Source organism: Ambystoma mexicanum, chromosome 9, assembly GCF_040938575.1.
Source record: "Ambystoma mexicanum isolate Mex_15411 chromosome 9, UKY_AmexF1_1, whole genome shotgun sequence".
Classification (NCBI taxonomy): Eukaryota; Metazoa; Chordata; class Amphibia; order Caudata; family Ambystomatidae; genus Ambystoma; species Ambystoma mexicanum.
This window is the reverse complement of record NC_090931.1, coordinates 593581992-593596229: the sequence shown is the minus strand read 5'-3', so window position 1 is coordinate 593596229 and position 14238 is coordinate 593581992. Positions and strand designations below refer to the sequence as shown.

The window sequence follows — 14238 nt, the reverse complement described above, 5'->3', positions numbered from 1 at the left end:
TTCTTTTTCATGAAGTATTGGCTTTATTGATATTGTATTTCTATCGCACTCGTACACAAGTGTTTCAGAGTGCGACAAGGCAAGGGAGGGGAACAGGGGCGAACAAAACAACGACCTTACAAGGCCCAGTGACATTGAGAACGTGCAAGTGCATGAGAGAGGGGGAGGGGAAAGGTGCATGGAAGGGGGGAGAAGTGGAAAGTGCAGAGCAAAGGAGAAACAGATTAATAATAAATAAATAATAAAGGCAACAAACAGTGGTAGTGCAACCAGCAAGTGCAGGGTTTAAGGCAGCAGACAGGGTAGGTCTGATAAGTGCAGGAAAAAAGGGGGGGTGGACTGTATGGGTACAGATACAGACCCCAGTGCAAGGGGTGGCCTGGAGGTAGTGCGGGAGGGTTGCAGGGTGAGCAGGTACCTGGGCCCGGAGGACAGAGGGTAGTCAGGTGCTCGGTGCCAAGAGAGAACAGATCAGCAGGGGAGAGGGGGGGCAAAGGCAGAAGCAAAGAGGAAGGTCTTGAAGTGCTTCCGGAACCGGAGATGGTTCTCCTCAAGTTTTAGAGTGGCAGGGAGGCTGTTCCAGAGGGAGGCCCCAGCCGAACAAAGATCTACCCCCAGGTTGTTTCTTTGAAAAATGACTCACCCTGAGGGAGGAAGAGGAACGAAGAGCTTGAGATGGGAGGTATTTGCAGAGGGATAGCTGAAGGTATTAGAGTTTAGGCTTTAGAGTTAGTTAAAAGTGTTCAGGGACTTCACATAATGCTCACTATATGATTCCAGCATTAGGCCTGGGCGAATGGTATGGGCAAACTCCCAACCACACAAATCGCACTCAGCCTCACAGGAATCACACAAGGCTTAAGGCAAGTACTAGCCAAGCCCTCACACTACCTTAGGAGAAAGGAAGAGCTTCTGGGTGGATGCTTTCAGGATACAGCAGCACAGGACCCGGTCTCTGGATTCTTGGTCTGGAGATAAAAGATGGATGGGAACTTCCAGCAGCAGTCGCCCGAGGAGGCTTCCAGCAAAGGATTCTTCACAGGTTTTCACGGCTCTGTGGCTTTGGTGCCTTTTTACAGGAGCCAGATGAAGAACCAATATCGCCTGTCGGATTCTCTTCACTCTCTCAGTCCTGCACTCGAGTGAGGGGACTTCAGGGATTGGAATCGTGTCTCTGGAGGCCCAGCAGGAGTGCACCTAAGTTTTGGATGAAATCGGACTTCGGAAGACCATGCCCTGCACTCAGGCTCGAGGTCCCCTGGTATTGGTGGTTTGCAGTCCAGCAAGCCCACAGCAAGTCAAGGGGTGGCTCGTTTTGCAGGTTTTCTCAAGACTAGTGAATCTCATCAGCCTCTGGGTAGGAGTTGTCGCATTCGGGACGCCCAGGTCAATTGGTAGGAAGGGTTACGTCAGGCTCCGGTAACAGCAGGCTCTCCGGTCACTGGAAATCGTTACAGCCGTCTTCTTCCTCTTTGGATTTGGTTCCAGTAGTTGACCCGTCAGCAGCTTCCTGGATGTGAGTATTTATCAGGAACTACAGCACAACTTCTGCAAACTCTACCTGCAGTTTACCGAAAGGGGCGGTCTGGCTGTCCAATCAGGACAGCCAGCAACCCCAGTGGGAACCGATTCCTATCAGGCAAGGTGAAAGACAAAGGATGCAGAGTTTAGGACTCCTCCCTCGCTTCCTGCCTTCTCAGACACTTTGGAGCCTTGTGGGGAATACAAAGGATTCCCACCAAAGACAAAACTTCAAACAGGGTCTTTCCTGCCTAGGATGGCAGAAGACCCAAGTAACAACAAGAAACAAGAAATGGAGAAATAATTGTGGCCATCCTATGCATTACCACGGCTGATTCAACACTCTGCGAGTAAGAATGACTAAATGTCATAAAAGTAGTTTCACTCCCACCAGCCATTCAAGTAAACGTGCAATTGTAACAAAAATGTTACCAGGTAAGTAAGCAAGGGGATACATTGCATCTCCCCAGCACTCCACATAAGGTGGGGTGTGCTGGCTCACTATATACAATGTAAAGGGGATGGGGTGAGGGGAAAAAAATTCCCCTTTAGCTAGGGATAAGGAAAAATAATTACAAAGTCCAAGCAAAAAAGTTCTGGAGTTGACACAGGTAAGGAAGATTATTCACATTTATGAAAATCGTACCTAACAAACGCCACATGGCAAGAGGCTTTCCCCGGTAAAGGGCTTTCCATATGTGGCAATTGAGTTCTCAAGAGGGCAGGAATAATGTCAAAGTACAAAATGGCCAAAGGACAGGCAACAATCTTGGGACACAGCTATTTTAGAGTATATGAAACTCTAAATTGCATTATGCTGTAAAATGTAAATGTGCACAAGACCATGATAAAAAAACATAGCAAAGTATCCACTGCCACCAGCCTGGACACATGTTTGTAACCAAAAGGTTACAATTAACAGAACTACAGGGACTCAGTGTCTTTACCGCACTTCACTGAAGCTGACGTATTAAGAGTAATACAAAATGTGGATTTGACTATGATTAATGGAGATCTCCTGCACCAATAGACATAGGGATTGACCAGGGCTCCCAAAAAAAGATGAGTTTAGCAGGGCTGTGAAGTAAAAAGGCTTCGCTGGCCTCTAAAAGTCAGACCATGTTCAAAGCCACAAAAGATTGGATATCGCATTGATGTCTACGGAGGGAAAGCAGCGAAAAGAAAATCCTTTCTAAAACCATCAAAGGGGACTGATTACAGTATGATCCAGTTCCAAATAAGGGCATATATGGGAAGAGCTGCAAGTGTTAATTCAATAGTCTGCTGGTTTCAGGCTATGAAGGTAGAGCAGCTTCATAGACTAGCTATATATAATGCACGTACTCCTTTGTAATAGAGACTTATGCACCAGGTTTATGGTCAAGAAAACATGAATGGCTGACAGACATACAACATTGGTTATCAGGTTAAGTCGAAGCTGAAAAGTTTGTGCATGGAATGCAACACAAGTAACTCAATATATACTAAGCTACAAAACTCTACCTTTGTCTCTCAGGCTCTCCATCAACTTCTTCATCTGCACTGCAGGTGGCACTGGAATCATTGTCGGACTGCAACTCTGGCTTTGCGGGATTGGGCTGCTCCACCAACACCACATCCACAGCCTCAATTTTCTCCTTGGGCCCATCCAAATCTTCGACTTTGGCATCACTCTCCTCTTTCACGCTGATCTCACTGGAAAGTTGGATTTCTGGCTCAATGGGCTCTACTTTGGTTTGAGGGGGAGACAGGGATGACAGCTTAGCTTCTGAGCTATGCACTTTGCTGTCCACCTCCGATGGATCCTCAGATTCATTACCGATTTCTTCCTTGACTTTAAACTCGCTGCACTGATCGTCTGGTGTGTTCTCCACTTGTACAGCTGGGCAATTTGCCGATTCGGGTACTGATTTACCTGAACTATCTGACTCGCCAACTGTCTCAATGCTTTGGGTATCACTGACTGAGCACCTGGCAGGCTCATTGCTGGGTTTGGAAGTTTCTGCAGTGGAAGGTGATGGTGCACTTTCTGTATCTGAACTATTGTCTGCACCTTAAAAAGAAATGAAACATTACAGTTAATGATGCTAACATGCTAAACAAAGTCAGCAAATTAAAATATAGCAGCTACAGTTTACTCAAATCTGCAAAAGTGTACCTAGGTTCATGAAAAGCCTCATCCACATTTTAATTGGGACATTTACGGATTCATTCTGTGATGGACCAACAAAACACATTGCCCAAAAGAACAAATTACATACTCTCAGTAATGTTCTGATTGACGATACCTCTCTCCCACAAGATTCCCCTCATTTTCTTGCCCACAAGGGTGCTGCATGTGTCTGTCCGTGCCCATGCATGCCCCTACAATGGACAGGATGTCAGGGTTAGTATATATGGAGCCGCTGCACCCCATGACACCAGTTCTGCCCTTTTTCTCAAACACTTTGCCGCTGATGGACAGCAGAAAAGAATGGAGTACAAAATATCTGCCAAGATAATGATAAACGATTTATTTATATAGCCCTTATGCCCAAGCGCTGTATATGGAACATATTTACATACATTGTCATCCCAACCAAAGTTGCTACTCATTTATTGACCTCGGAAGGATGAAAAGCTGAGTTGGCCATGCCGGTATTTGCACCTGCAACCTGCAGATCACACATAGATCACAGCAGCAAGCACTGAACACACTGGGCTATCGTACCGGAGCAGGTTGGGAGGGAGATGATGAATCGTCATGAGGAAGTTCTGATCCACCAGAAGGAACATTACCGAGAAGCAAATAATGTATTCTTCAAATGGATTCCTTCCTCCCACAGATTTCTCATCTTTGATATAGTACTTAATTCAGAAGAAGAGAGGAGAGCGAGAAACCGCCAGCTATACCAGAAAAACTGTAGGCTTCCGCGGCCAAATCGAATGTCCTTTCCCATCAGGAAATTTAGGCAGCAATATTTGGCAAATGTGTGCAATGAACCCCATGTGACCACTTGACAGATTTATAAAGCTTGAACCTCCCCTCTGAGGATCAGAAGTGGCAGACAAGCCCCTAGTAGAGTGAGCCTAAAGACCTTCAGGCACAGCATTCTGTGACAGAGCCAGAGGCTTGATTCCGCCAGAGGGGCGGTGTAGGGGGAGTCAACAGGACACCTCCCACCCTGGGGCAGGGTGGTCCATGGTTTTCACCAGAGTTATTCTTGCCATACAGTTCGGGTGAGGGAGTTTGGAGGGCCCCAGTCTCTGCCCCCACTACATGGGCCACGTTTAAAGGATATCATGCCACCGTCAGCCTCTCAATAACTTGCTGTTTCGATGGTGGCCACATCCTTCTCGCCTCATTTCACCACTAAAAGGTACCTGCATGCATAGCCACCATCGAAAGATCACAGCGAACTGAAGAAATTAACTAACGGTCCAAACTAAGTTTCTGAAATACCCAAGCTCAAGGATTGCGTGCTGTGCCAACTATACTGACCACTAAGTATGAAGAAAGCAGAGCCAAGCAAACAGAAATATCTACAGCCCAACACCAGACCGATATGGCCAGAGAAAAAGTGGGCTTGGACTAATGGGGTTTATACAGACCTGCAGAGTGAAAACCCATCAGTGGGTCAAAAAGCAGACACAAATTGGCCTTTGGGATCATGGGAGACAACAGAACAATGGAGGGAAGGTGGAAGGACCAACAGGAAGGGAGGAGCATAAAAGTCAGTTAAAGGCAAGTGAAGGGTGTTAGGGCGAGGTTAGGAGAGGCGGTGGACCACAAGAGTCACAGGAAGGCATATGTTGAAGCAAAGCGTTGTGGAGTTTGTGGCAGAGATTGTTCCAGATGACCTGTAGGTAATAAAAAAAGAGTAGTATCAAATAGTTAGAGTGAAGCTTTGTGTGAGGGAGTGTTTGGTGGGTTGTGTGAGAGGAGAAGGGGAGACCGAGGAGAGGGTAAGAAGACAGGAGAGTAATGGCGAGAAGAGTGTACCATCTGAGCAAAGGATGAGGGGAGTGGGTGGAGAGAAAGAGTAGAGAGGGTAGGAGAAGAGCAGGAACAGAGCAGAGTGGAGAGTAGGCAGAAGGAACAAGGCACAAAGCCATCAATCGGTAATTAAACCTGGGAAGTGTTAGCACAGGGAACCCCTAGAAGGACCCTGGAGGGCACTCGATAGAGAAGGCTACGACCTTTGCGCCCTCACATTAGCTAATTTCGAGACCATAAGGTTCACCAATAGCCACTTGAAAATACGATTTAGCATCGCCTGGGCAGGAAAGCAGGAGCCCACAGCAATAAGGGAAAGCCCACTACCATGCCACAAACCTGGAGCAATCTGTTGCAAATCGTGAGTATCATCCTGTGTCCAATAAAAACCCTAAAACCACACTTTGAGTCTGGGAGGCCATCCATGACACTTCCAAGCAAGATCACAACATTCAGAGATGCAGAGAATGAACCATTTGATCTGCACAGGATCTTTATAGTCCTGGCCCTACTTGTGTGAGCACCAGCATAACAGGCAAAGCTGGTCATCTTTCCTGATGTTTCTTGTCAGAGAGACATATTAGCCGAGGGCCTGCATAGGGTCCGGGCAGTGGACTTCTCCAGCTTACAGGGATTAGGCAGAGGATAAAAACAGGATGATGGATCTTGAAAAATCACCTTAAGGATGAGCAGTCTTGGTGAACATGAATACAGGTGCTCAAATGGAGCTTGCATAAAGAAAGTAAAGACCTAGTTCAAAACGGATGCAACTACAACAAACTTCAGTGTGTGGGGGGCAGGAGGGACTGGGCACAGAGAGCGCCCCAGAACCTGTTTACCAGTGGAGATTTTGAAGAAAGATCCTGGTTCAGGGGTTATTTAGCAGAATGAAAGTAAGATACCATTTTACAGTGCTAACGTGCAGGCTTGTTTGATAGATGTGTCTCCCAGAGCTCCCTGCAGAAGCAATTCCCTGGTGCAGAACAACCCACATTACCTATTCGCACTGGAAGCGAAGAGGTACACTCAAGGTATCCTTCAAAAGGCGAAGATCTCCACCAGTTCTTTTTTTAAAAATGGCAGAGCTCCACTTGTCGTTCTGTTCAGAGAATCTGCTATTACATTCTGAGTCTGAGCAAGGTAGGCTGTGGTCAGAAGCACATCGTGCTCCAAAGCCCAGAACACAGTTTTGTTGCTTCTCTGAAAAGAGGCAACACCCCTAGTTTTTTGATGTAGTGGCATGACGCACGGAAGGGAGAAGGTAATAAGGGCCAGCCTAACTGCCCGCAGAAAGTCATAAAATAAGTAGTATTGTTTTGCATTTCACAATGCAAAAATTATTCATTGCGCTCAATTATATAAATAATGTTGGACTAATTGTGACATGATTTCAGAGAAGATTAGCACTTGTGCTATTTTATGCACCAAGCTCCGTGACAGTACACAGATGTTCAGATGGATTTCTAGAATCTGGCCTGGTGGACAGATTTTAGGAGGCCACCATAGTTCGAGTGAACAGGGTAACTCCGTGAGGTTAGCCATAACCCAATCAAGATGGGAAAAGAGGGCAGTCACGTTTTTGTGAAGAGCGCAAGTGAGGCCAGGGGGCTACAAGGAGTCCACACATTGAAGCAAAGAATAATTCAATTTAGGCAGGAATGTATTTTGGGCCTTAAACACTCTAAAAAACGAAACAAGCAGGTGATAATATTGCACAACACACAATAACAAACATAAGTACAGACACCATAGGTTCTTAAAATGCTTACAACTTAAATAAATGATAGACTTAAGTAAAGTGATGCAGTAAAAAAAGAACCAAGTCACTCGTGTTAATCCATAGCTTCAGCAGTTCAATCCCCAAGAAAAGCTGGACCTTATGCCCAAAAAGTCACAATGCTTCCCCCCCACCATGCATCTGATGCGGGCAAGTTACTTTAGCTGATGATTGTTCAATTTAAGAGTTGCAACAAATTTACTGCTTAGTAATAATGCCTTATCATTCAGGTTTTCCTACTCCGTTGAAAAAAAAAAACAGTGGAGTGAGAGGCTACAAAGAGTTGTTCCCAATGTTATCCATTGAAGGACAGGGGAGGCAAATGCTTTGGGGTTATTTAACCCCCAGACTCCGATTTATTTTAAGGAGGACTTGTGGATCGACTTGGTGTCGTTGGAGGTTGGATTCCCCACCGTTGGTTCCGGTGCAGGTGCAAGTATTTTTACAGTCTGCTACAGGAGCAGAGTGCAACCGCTGGCGATGGAGCAATGCAGAAAACACTGATGCAGGACTTGTCGGGACACTTCACAGGACTGGGGAAGGAGACTTCCAGTGAGGGCCACAGTGCACAGACAGCTGGCATCCTAACAGTCGCAATTGTAGTTTTCCTTCTAGAGCATGATCCCCTGAAGATGGGAGGCAGAAATTCGTTGGGTAGGCAACTTGTACCACAAGTTGGCAACCACCAAAGTTGTGGCTCCAAATGCGGAATGGCATCAGTTCTAGTAAGGTATCACACTGGAGAGCTGGTCAGTCGGTCAGGTAGTCCAGGGACACTTCCAAAGGCTCAGGACAGCTGGATCCTCAAGAACACGTTGAGACTGGTTGGTCCCACCAATCCTTGAGTTGAAGCACTGCACAGGGCCTTCGCAGATCAGGTAGTCCAAGAGGGCTTCACCGGGTTAGATGCCGAAACGGATGCTGGGCACCAACAAGAATCATATTCAATCAGCTGTTCTTCTACGAGGGATTCATGGCTCCAAAACCGATCAGAAATGGCTGCAGGAGGAATCTTATTATCCAAAATCCAGCTTTGAAGAAAGTCCAAGCCCACCAATGGTAAGGATTTGCACCATTCAATCAGTCATTATTTGTCCAATCAGGGACAAATATTGTTTTCACTCATTCCCCACACCCATACTTGGGCTCCAGGAACATGGAATGGGGCCAGACAATCCCTCCCCTTCCCCTTCCTGCGCTACACAAAGGCATCACTATGTTAATGTTAAAGGACATTTGTACCGCGCACTATCACCACCGGAGTGGTCCTCTGGCGGCTCTGAAAGAGGAGGGAAGGGTTGAGTTAGTGGGAGGAAGCAGGAAAGGTGCAAGAGAGCAGTGATGTGCTGTTGGCGGCCTCACCCAGGTGGGTCTGTTGGCTGGGCCTGGAGTGTTTGGGGCCGGTAGTTGTGTACTGTTGTGCAAGACTATGTGTGTTTTTGTTTTGTTGTTGCAATGTAGTGAAGTTTGTGCGGTTTGTTGTGCTGTAGGTTTTGGTTGCGTTTGGTTTGGAGTTTGAGAGGTGTATGCAGAAAGGGAAATGGTTAGTAGGGTTGGTTAGTTAGCGTCTCTATCCTGAATTGAGGCGCTCGGTTTGCGTAGTCTCCTCTGATGCGGCTCTGTCCTGATCTGGGTCCGACTGGCATACAAGTTTCCTTACTCCTCTGGCCCCCACCTCTAACAAGCTCTCTCATAGCTCCCCTAGTCCTCCCTTCATACTCCTGTGGCCAGTGCATCTGCCATTGTCAACCTCTCAGGGAGTGTGGTGATTGCCAATATCTCGACAATTCCACACAACTGTGGTACCTGGCGGTAACTAAGGGGCGGGCGAAAGTGTTGGTGGGATGGTCTGGGGTGGTTGACTCAGCCTCCGTGCGTGCCGCCTGTGTTCCAGTCTAACTGATATCAACCGTCCAGGTGCTGTAGGAGATACCCTCTCGGGTCGGGAATGTCTGTCCTTTCCGGTTTAGTCATCCTTTTTCCGGTTTTGGTTTCCAGATTTAGTCTGTGGTGTTGAAGAGCCAGGTTTTTAGTGATTTCCTGAATTTTAGGTGATCTTCAGTGTTTCTTATTTCCTTTGGGATGTTGTTCAAGGTTTTTGCAGCTAAGTGGTAGAAGGAGGTGCCTCCAAGTTTTTTCTTAAGGTATGGTTTGAGTTCCAGGCGGATTTTGTTGCTTGATCGGAGGCGTCTCGTTGGTTTATAGATTGTTATTTTCTTTTGTAAGAATTCTGCTCCTTGTCCGCTGATTGCCCTGTGCGTTATGCACATTGTTTTGAAGGTGATGCAATGTTTTACTGGGAGCCTGTGTAGTGTTTTTAGGGCTGGAGTGATGTGGTCTCTTCTGGATAGTTTGAAGAGTAGTCTTGCTGCTGCATTTTGGATCCGTTGAAGTTTGTTCAGGAGGTATTCTGGTATTCCGAGGTAGAGGCTGTTTTTTTTTTTACATGATTAGGACAACGATAGTGAGTGTTTTGTGCGTGAAGGAGAGGAAAGGTAGAATTCTTCTTGCCGTGTGGAGGAGGAAAAAACATTTCTTCACTGTTGCATTTATTTGTGGTTCCAGTGTTAGGGTGTTGTCCATTAGGACTCCCAGATTTTTTACTACCTTCGATGGTGTTGGTGCGTTTCCCATTTCCGTAGGCCATGGGATGGGGGTTTCGTTCTCTTGGTCTTTGGATGAGATCATGATTTCTGTCTTTCCTGGGTTGATTTTCAGGTTGTTGGTATCCATCCAGTTGAATACTTCTTTTAGACAGTCGGTTAAGGTTGGTCGGCATCGGTGTATTTGATTTTGTAGATGAGCTGAGTGTCATCTGCGTAGTTGTAACATGTAATGTTGTATTTTTTGAAGATTCTGATGACCGGAGTCTGATAGATGTTGAAATATAGTGGAGATAGTGAAGAACCTTGTGGCACTCCACAGTCGTTAACTCGTGGAGTGGATTTGAAAGGTTTTATCCATACGGATTCTTTTCGGTCTGCTAGGAATGATTTGGTCCAGCGTAGTGCTGTGTCTGTTATGCCTATGTCTTCTAGTCTATTGGTCAGGGTGTCATGGCTAACTGTGTCAAAGGCTGCGGAGAGGTCGAGCAGAATAAGGGCTGACGTAGTGTTTGTGTCTGCGTTAGTTTTGAGGTCGTCCCAGATGGATAGTAGTGCCGTTTCCGTTCCTCTCGCTCGTCTGAAACCAATTTGAGCTTGGTCCAGTAGGTGGTGTTTTTCTGCGTGTTTTTGGGTTAGTTTATAAACTTAGGTTTCTAGAAGTTTTGCTGGGTAGGGGATGTTCGAGATGAGCCTGTAGTTGAAAAGGTCATCTATGTCACCATTTGTGTTTTTCAAGAGTGGCTTGATGTATGCTGATTTGAAGATCTTCGGTACATTCCCCGTCAATAGTGATAGATTTAGAAGGTTTCTGTAGTGTTCTGCTGGTGATCATTGCGCAAGGATTGATTTGTAGATGTCTGGTGAACAGGGGTCTATGGGTGATCCTGCTTTCTTGCTTCGTTTTACCAGCTTTGCGAATGCCTGTTCTGATATTTCAGGAAAGCTTTGGAGTTTGTGCTGTGGTTCCGTGTTAGGTTTGTTGGGATGTATGTTGTGGTTGGTTGGTCGCTTTTGTATGGTTTGCCGGATGTCATTGATTTTTTTTTTTTTAAGTTGTCTGCCAGGTCGTTGCATAGTTTTTCTGAGGGGGTTGGAGTGTTATCGCAGCCTGGTGGGTTTCTCATTTCTTCAATGATGCTAACGAACAAGTTACTCTCTTACCTGGTAACGTTCTTTCGATGGGATGGTCTGACGACGTATTCCATATCTATGACAGTAATCACCACAGCTATGCTGCTTCGGAAAATCTTTCAGCGTCTGCGTCCTGCGTCAATGACGTCGATACGCCGTCCTCGAGGACCTCCTCCGACGGCACTGGATGTTACAAGTAGGACGCACGACGCCAGTAGCCTCAGTTGTAGTTTCTTCCCAGAACGTGTGGCACCAGTCTTCTGCCAGTCTGACCACACAAAGCCTTGCGGAAACGTAAGCTGCAATCGCATAAGAAATTCTGTAGCGGGGAAGGCAGGGAGGGAGCGATATGGAATACGTCGTCGGACCATCCAATCGAAAGAACGATACCAGGTAAGAGAGTAACTTGTTCTTCGAGAGGATTGGGTCCTCCGACGTATTCCATATCTATGACAGACTCCCAAAGCAGTACCAATGCAAGGAGGTAGGAAAATAATTTAGAATACAGAAATCTAGAATGCCCAGTCAAATTGCAGAGCAAAAGACCGCCTTGCCAAAGGCCAGATCCTGCCCACGGATGGAATTGAGGGAGTAGTGACGTACAAAAGTATGGACCGAAGCCCAGGTGGCTGCATCACAGATGTTACGAATAGGAACACCCCTCTGTAGGGCAGTAGAGGCAGTCATACACCTGGTAGAATGGGCCCGCAAGCCGACCGGTGGGTCATTACCCACCAAGCTGTAACTTTCAAAAATTGCCAGAATAATCCAGCGAGAAAAAGTCTGCTTAGTCACAGCTTGTCCCAAACGCTTTCCAGCGTAACCAATGAAGAGTTGATCGTCCACTCTGACCCGGGACATGCGTGAAATATAAAAGCTTAAAGCTCTCCTAGGATCGAGCCTATGGAGCCTCTCCTCTTCCTAACCAGGATGCGGAGGAGGATAAAATGCCGGAAGAATAACCTTCTGGCCTAAATAAAATTCCGACACCACCTTCGGAAGAAAGGAAGGACGAACTCCAAGGAAAACCCTGTCCTTATGAAATACAGTGAAGGGTGGCTTAACTGAAAGTGCCTGTAACTCACTCACTCTGCGAGCGGAAGTAACCGCAACTAAAAACACAGTTTTAAGGGTTAACAGTCTCAAAGGACAAGAATGCAAAGGCTCAAAGGGAGCACCCATTAGAAACTTGAGAACAAGGTTCAGATCCCAACCGGGCACCTGGAAAGTTGACGGAGGGAACACATTAGTGAGCCCTTTCAGAAACTAAGAAATCAAAGGGATTTTCAAATAAGAACACTCCTCAGACGAGCGCTTAAATATAGACAGCGCAGCCAGGTAACCTTTAATGGCACCCACATGTAGGCCCTTGTGGGCCAAAGAAAGCAAAAAAGACAGAACAACAGAAATGTCACATGAAAAAGGATCCACCTTCTGAACCCTGCACCAGTTGCAGAACTTCCTCCAACGGCAACGGTACAGGGATTTTGTTGCCAGCCGTCTGGCCGAAAGCAACACCTCCATCACGTCTTCAGGGAGGTCCCAAGCCTTATACCTCAACCTTTCACAAGCCAAGCGTGAAGGTTGAGGGATCTGACCTCTGGATGGAGAACTTGACCCCCCCTCCCGTGAGAGCAGATCGTCTCGGTAGGGAAGACGACGTGGAGGGCAAATGGACAAGTCCAGATGGTCCGGCTACCACGTCCTCCGAGCCCATGCCGGAGCAATGAGGATCATCTGGGAACCGAACCTCCGTAACCTCCTCAGCACTTGCGGAATGACAGGGACTGGAGGAAACGCGTACAGCAGCGGGAAGGACCACTCCACCACAAACGTGTCCCCTAGGGCTCCGTTTGGAGGAGATTCCCGCAAGCAGAACCTTTCGCACTTCCGGTTGACACTGGAGGCGAAAAGATCCACTTTAGGGGTCCCCCAAAAGGCGAAGATCTCCAGGAGAATCTCCTGAGCCAGGTCCCACTCGTGAGAGATCATGCTCTGCCTGCTCAGAGCATCCGCCGTCTCGTTTTCGTCTCCGGCCAGATTAACTGTTGAGATCGAAATGTCCTGCTGGATGGCCCAGAACCAGAGCTGCATCACCTCCCTGCACAGAGGAAGTGACCCTGCCCCCCCCTTTTTGTTGAGGTAGTACATGGCCACAGTGTTGTCCGTCAGGATCGGGACATTCTTTCCTTGCACAGTCGGCAGAAAAGCCTTGAGGGCAAGCCTAACGGCCCTCAGCTCCAACAGATTGATATGGAGTCTGAACTCCGACGGAGACCAACGACCGCTGTCAACTCGTTGGCATGTGCTCCCCATCCCGTAAGGGATGCGTCCGTCACGATAGTCACCTCTGGACAGGGTAGCCAAAAAGGAGCCCCCTTCATCAGACTGCCTTCGACGGCCCACCACAGAAGGTCCTGGGCGACCGAGGACGCCACCTGAACAGTGTCCGACATCCTGCCGGAGGTCTGAGACCACTGGAGCTTGAGTGCCCATTGCAAAGATCTCATCCGCAACCTGGCCTCTGGCACCAGAAGAATGCAGGATGCCATGAGGCCGAGCAATCTCAAGAACTCGAACGCAGGGAGACTCTGGGCATGTTGGAACTTGTGCACCATCTGCTGAATGTGATGAGCCCTCACCTGGGGAGGAAAACACTGCCCCAGGGACGTGTCGAGCACTGCTCCGATGTACTGGAGCCGCTGAGTTGGTGTCAAGTGGGACTTCAAGTTGAGGGATAAGCCCAGCCTGTGAAGGGAGTGGCAGGTGACAGACCCATGATCCAGGACTTGCTTGGGAGAGCGCGCCCTGATCAACCAATCGTCCAGTTAGGGTAGACGTGAATCCCCCCTTTCCTGAGATACACTGCCAACACCACCATGAGCTTGGTGAAAACCCTCGGGCGGAGGTCAATCAGAACAGCAGGACCCGAAACTGACAATGCGTGTCGCCAACCGCGAACCTCAGGTACTTCTTGTGCTTGGGATGGATCGGCACATGAAAATAAGCATCCTTGAGGTCGAGAGACACCAACCAGTCCTGAAGTTGAAGGGCCTGGAGGACTTGAGAGACAGAGTAACCATCTTGAACTTGTCCTTCCTGCGGAGTTTGTTCAAACCACGCAAGTCCATGATGGGTCTCAATCCCCCGTCTTTCTTCGAAATCTAAAAATAAGGGGAATACCATCCCTTGTTCCTCTCCGCTACAGGCACCAGTTCTATGGCGCC

At 47.6% G+C, this 14238-nt stretch overlaps 1 protein-coding gene across 7 annotated transcripts in view; it reads right to left on the bottom strand.

Moving 5' to 3' along the window:
• Positions 1 to 14238, bottom strand: part of NCOR1 (nuclear receptor corepressor 1) — a 2268409-nt gene that overhangs the window by 1390022 nt on the left and 864149 nt on the right. For all 7 annotated transcript variants that reach the window (XM_069615218.1, XM_069615220.1, XM_069615222.1 and 4 more), the window contains one exon: positions 3025 to 3574. In XM_069615218.1, the coding sequence (XP_069471319.1) occupies positions 3025 to 3574 (550 nt within the window). The remainder of the gene's footprint in view (positions 1 to 3024; positions 3575 to 14238) is intronic.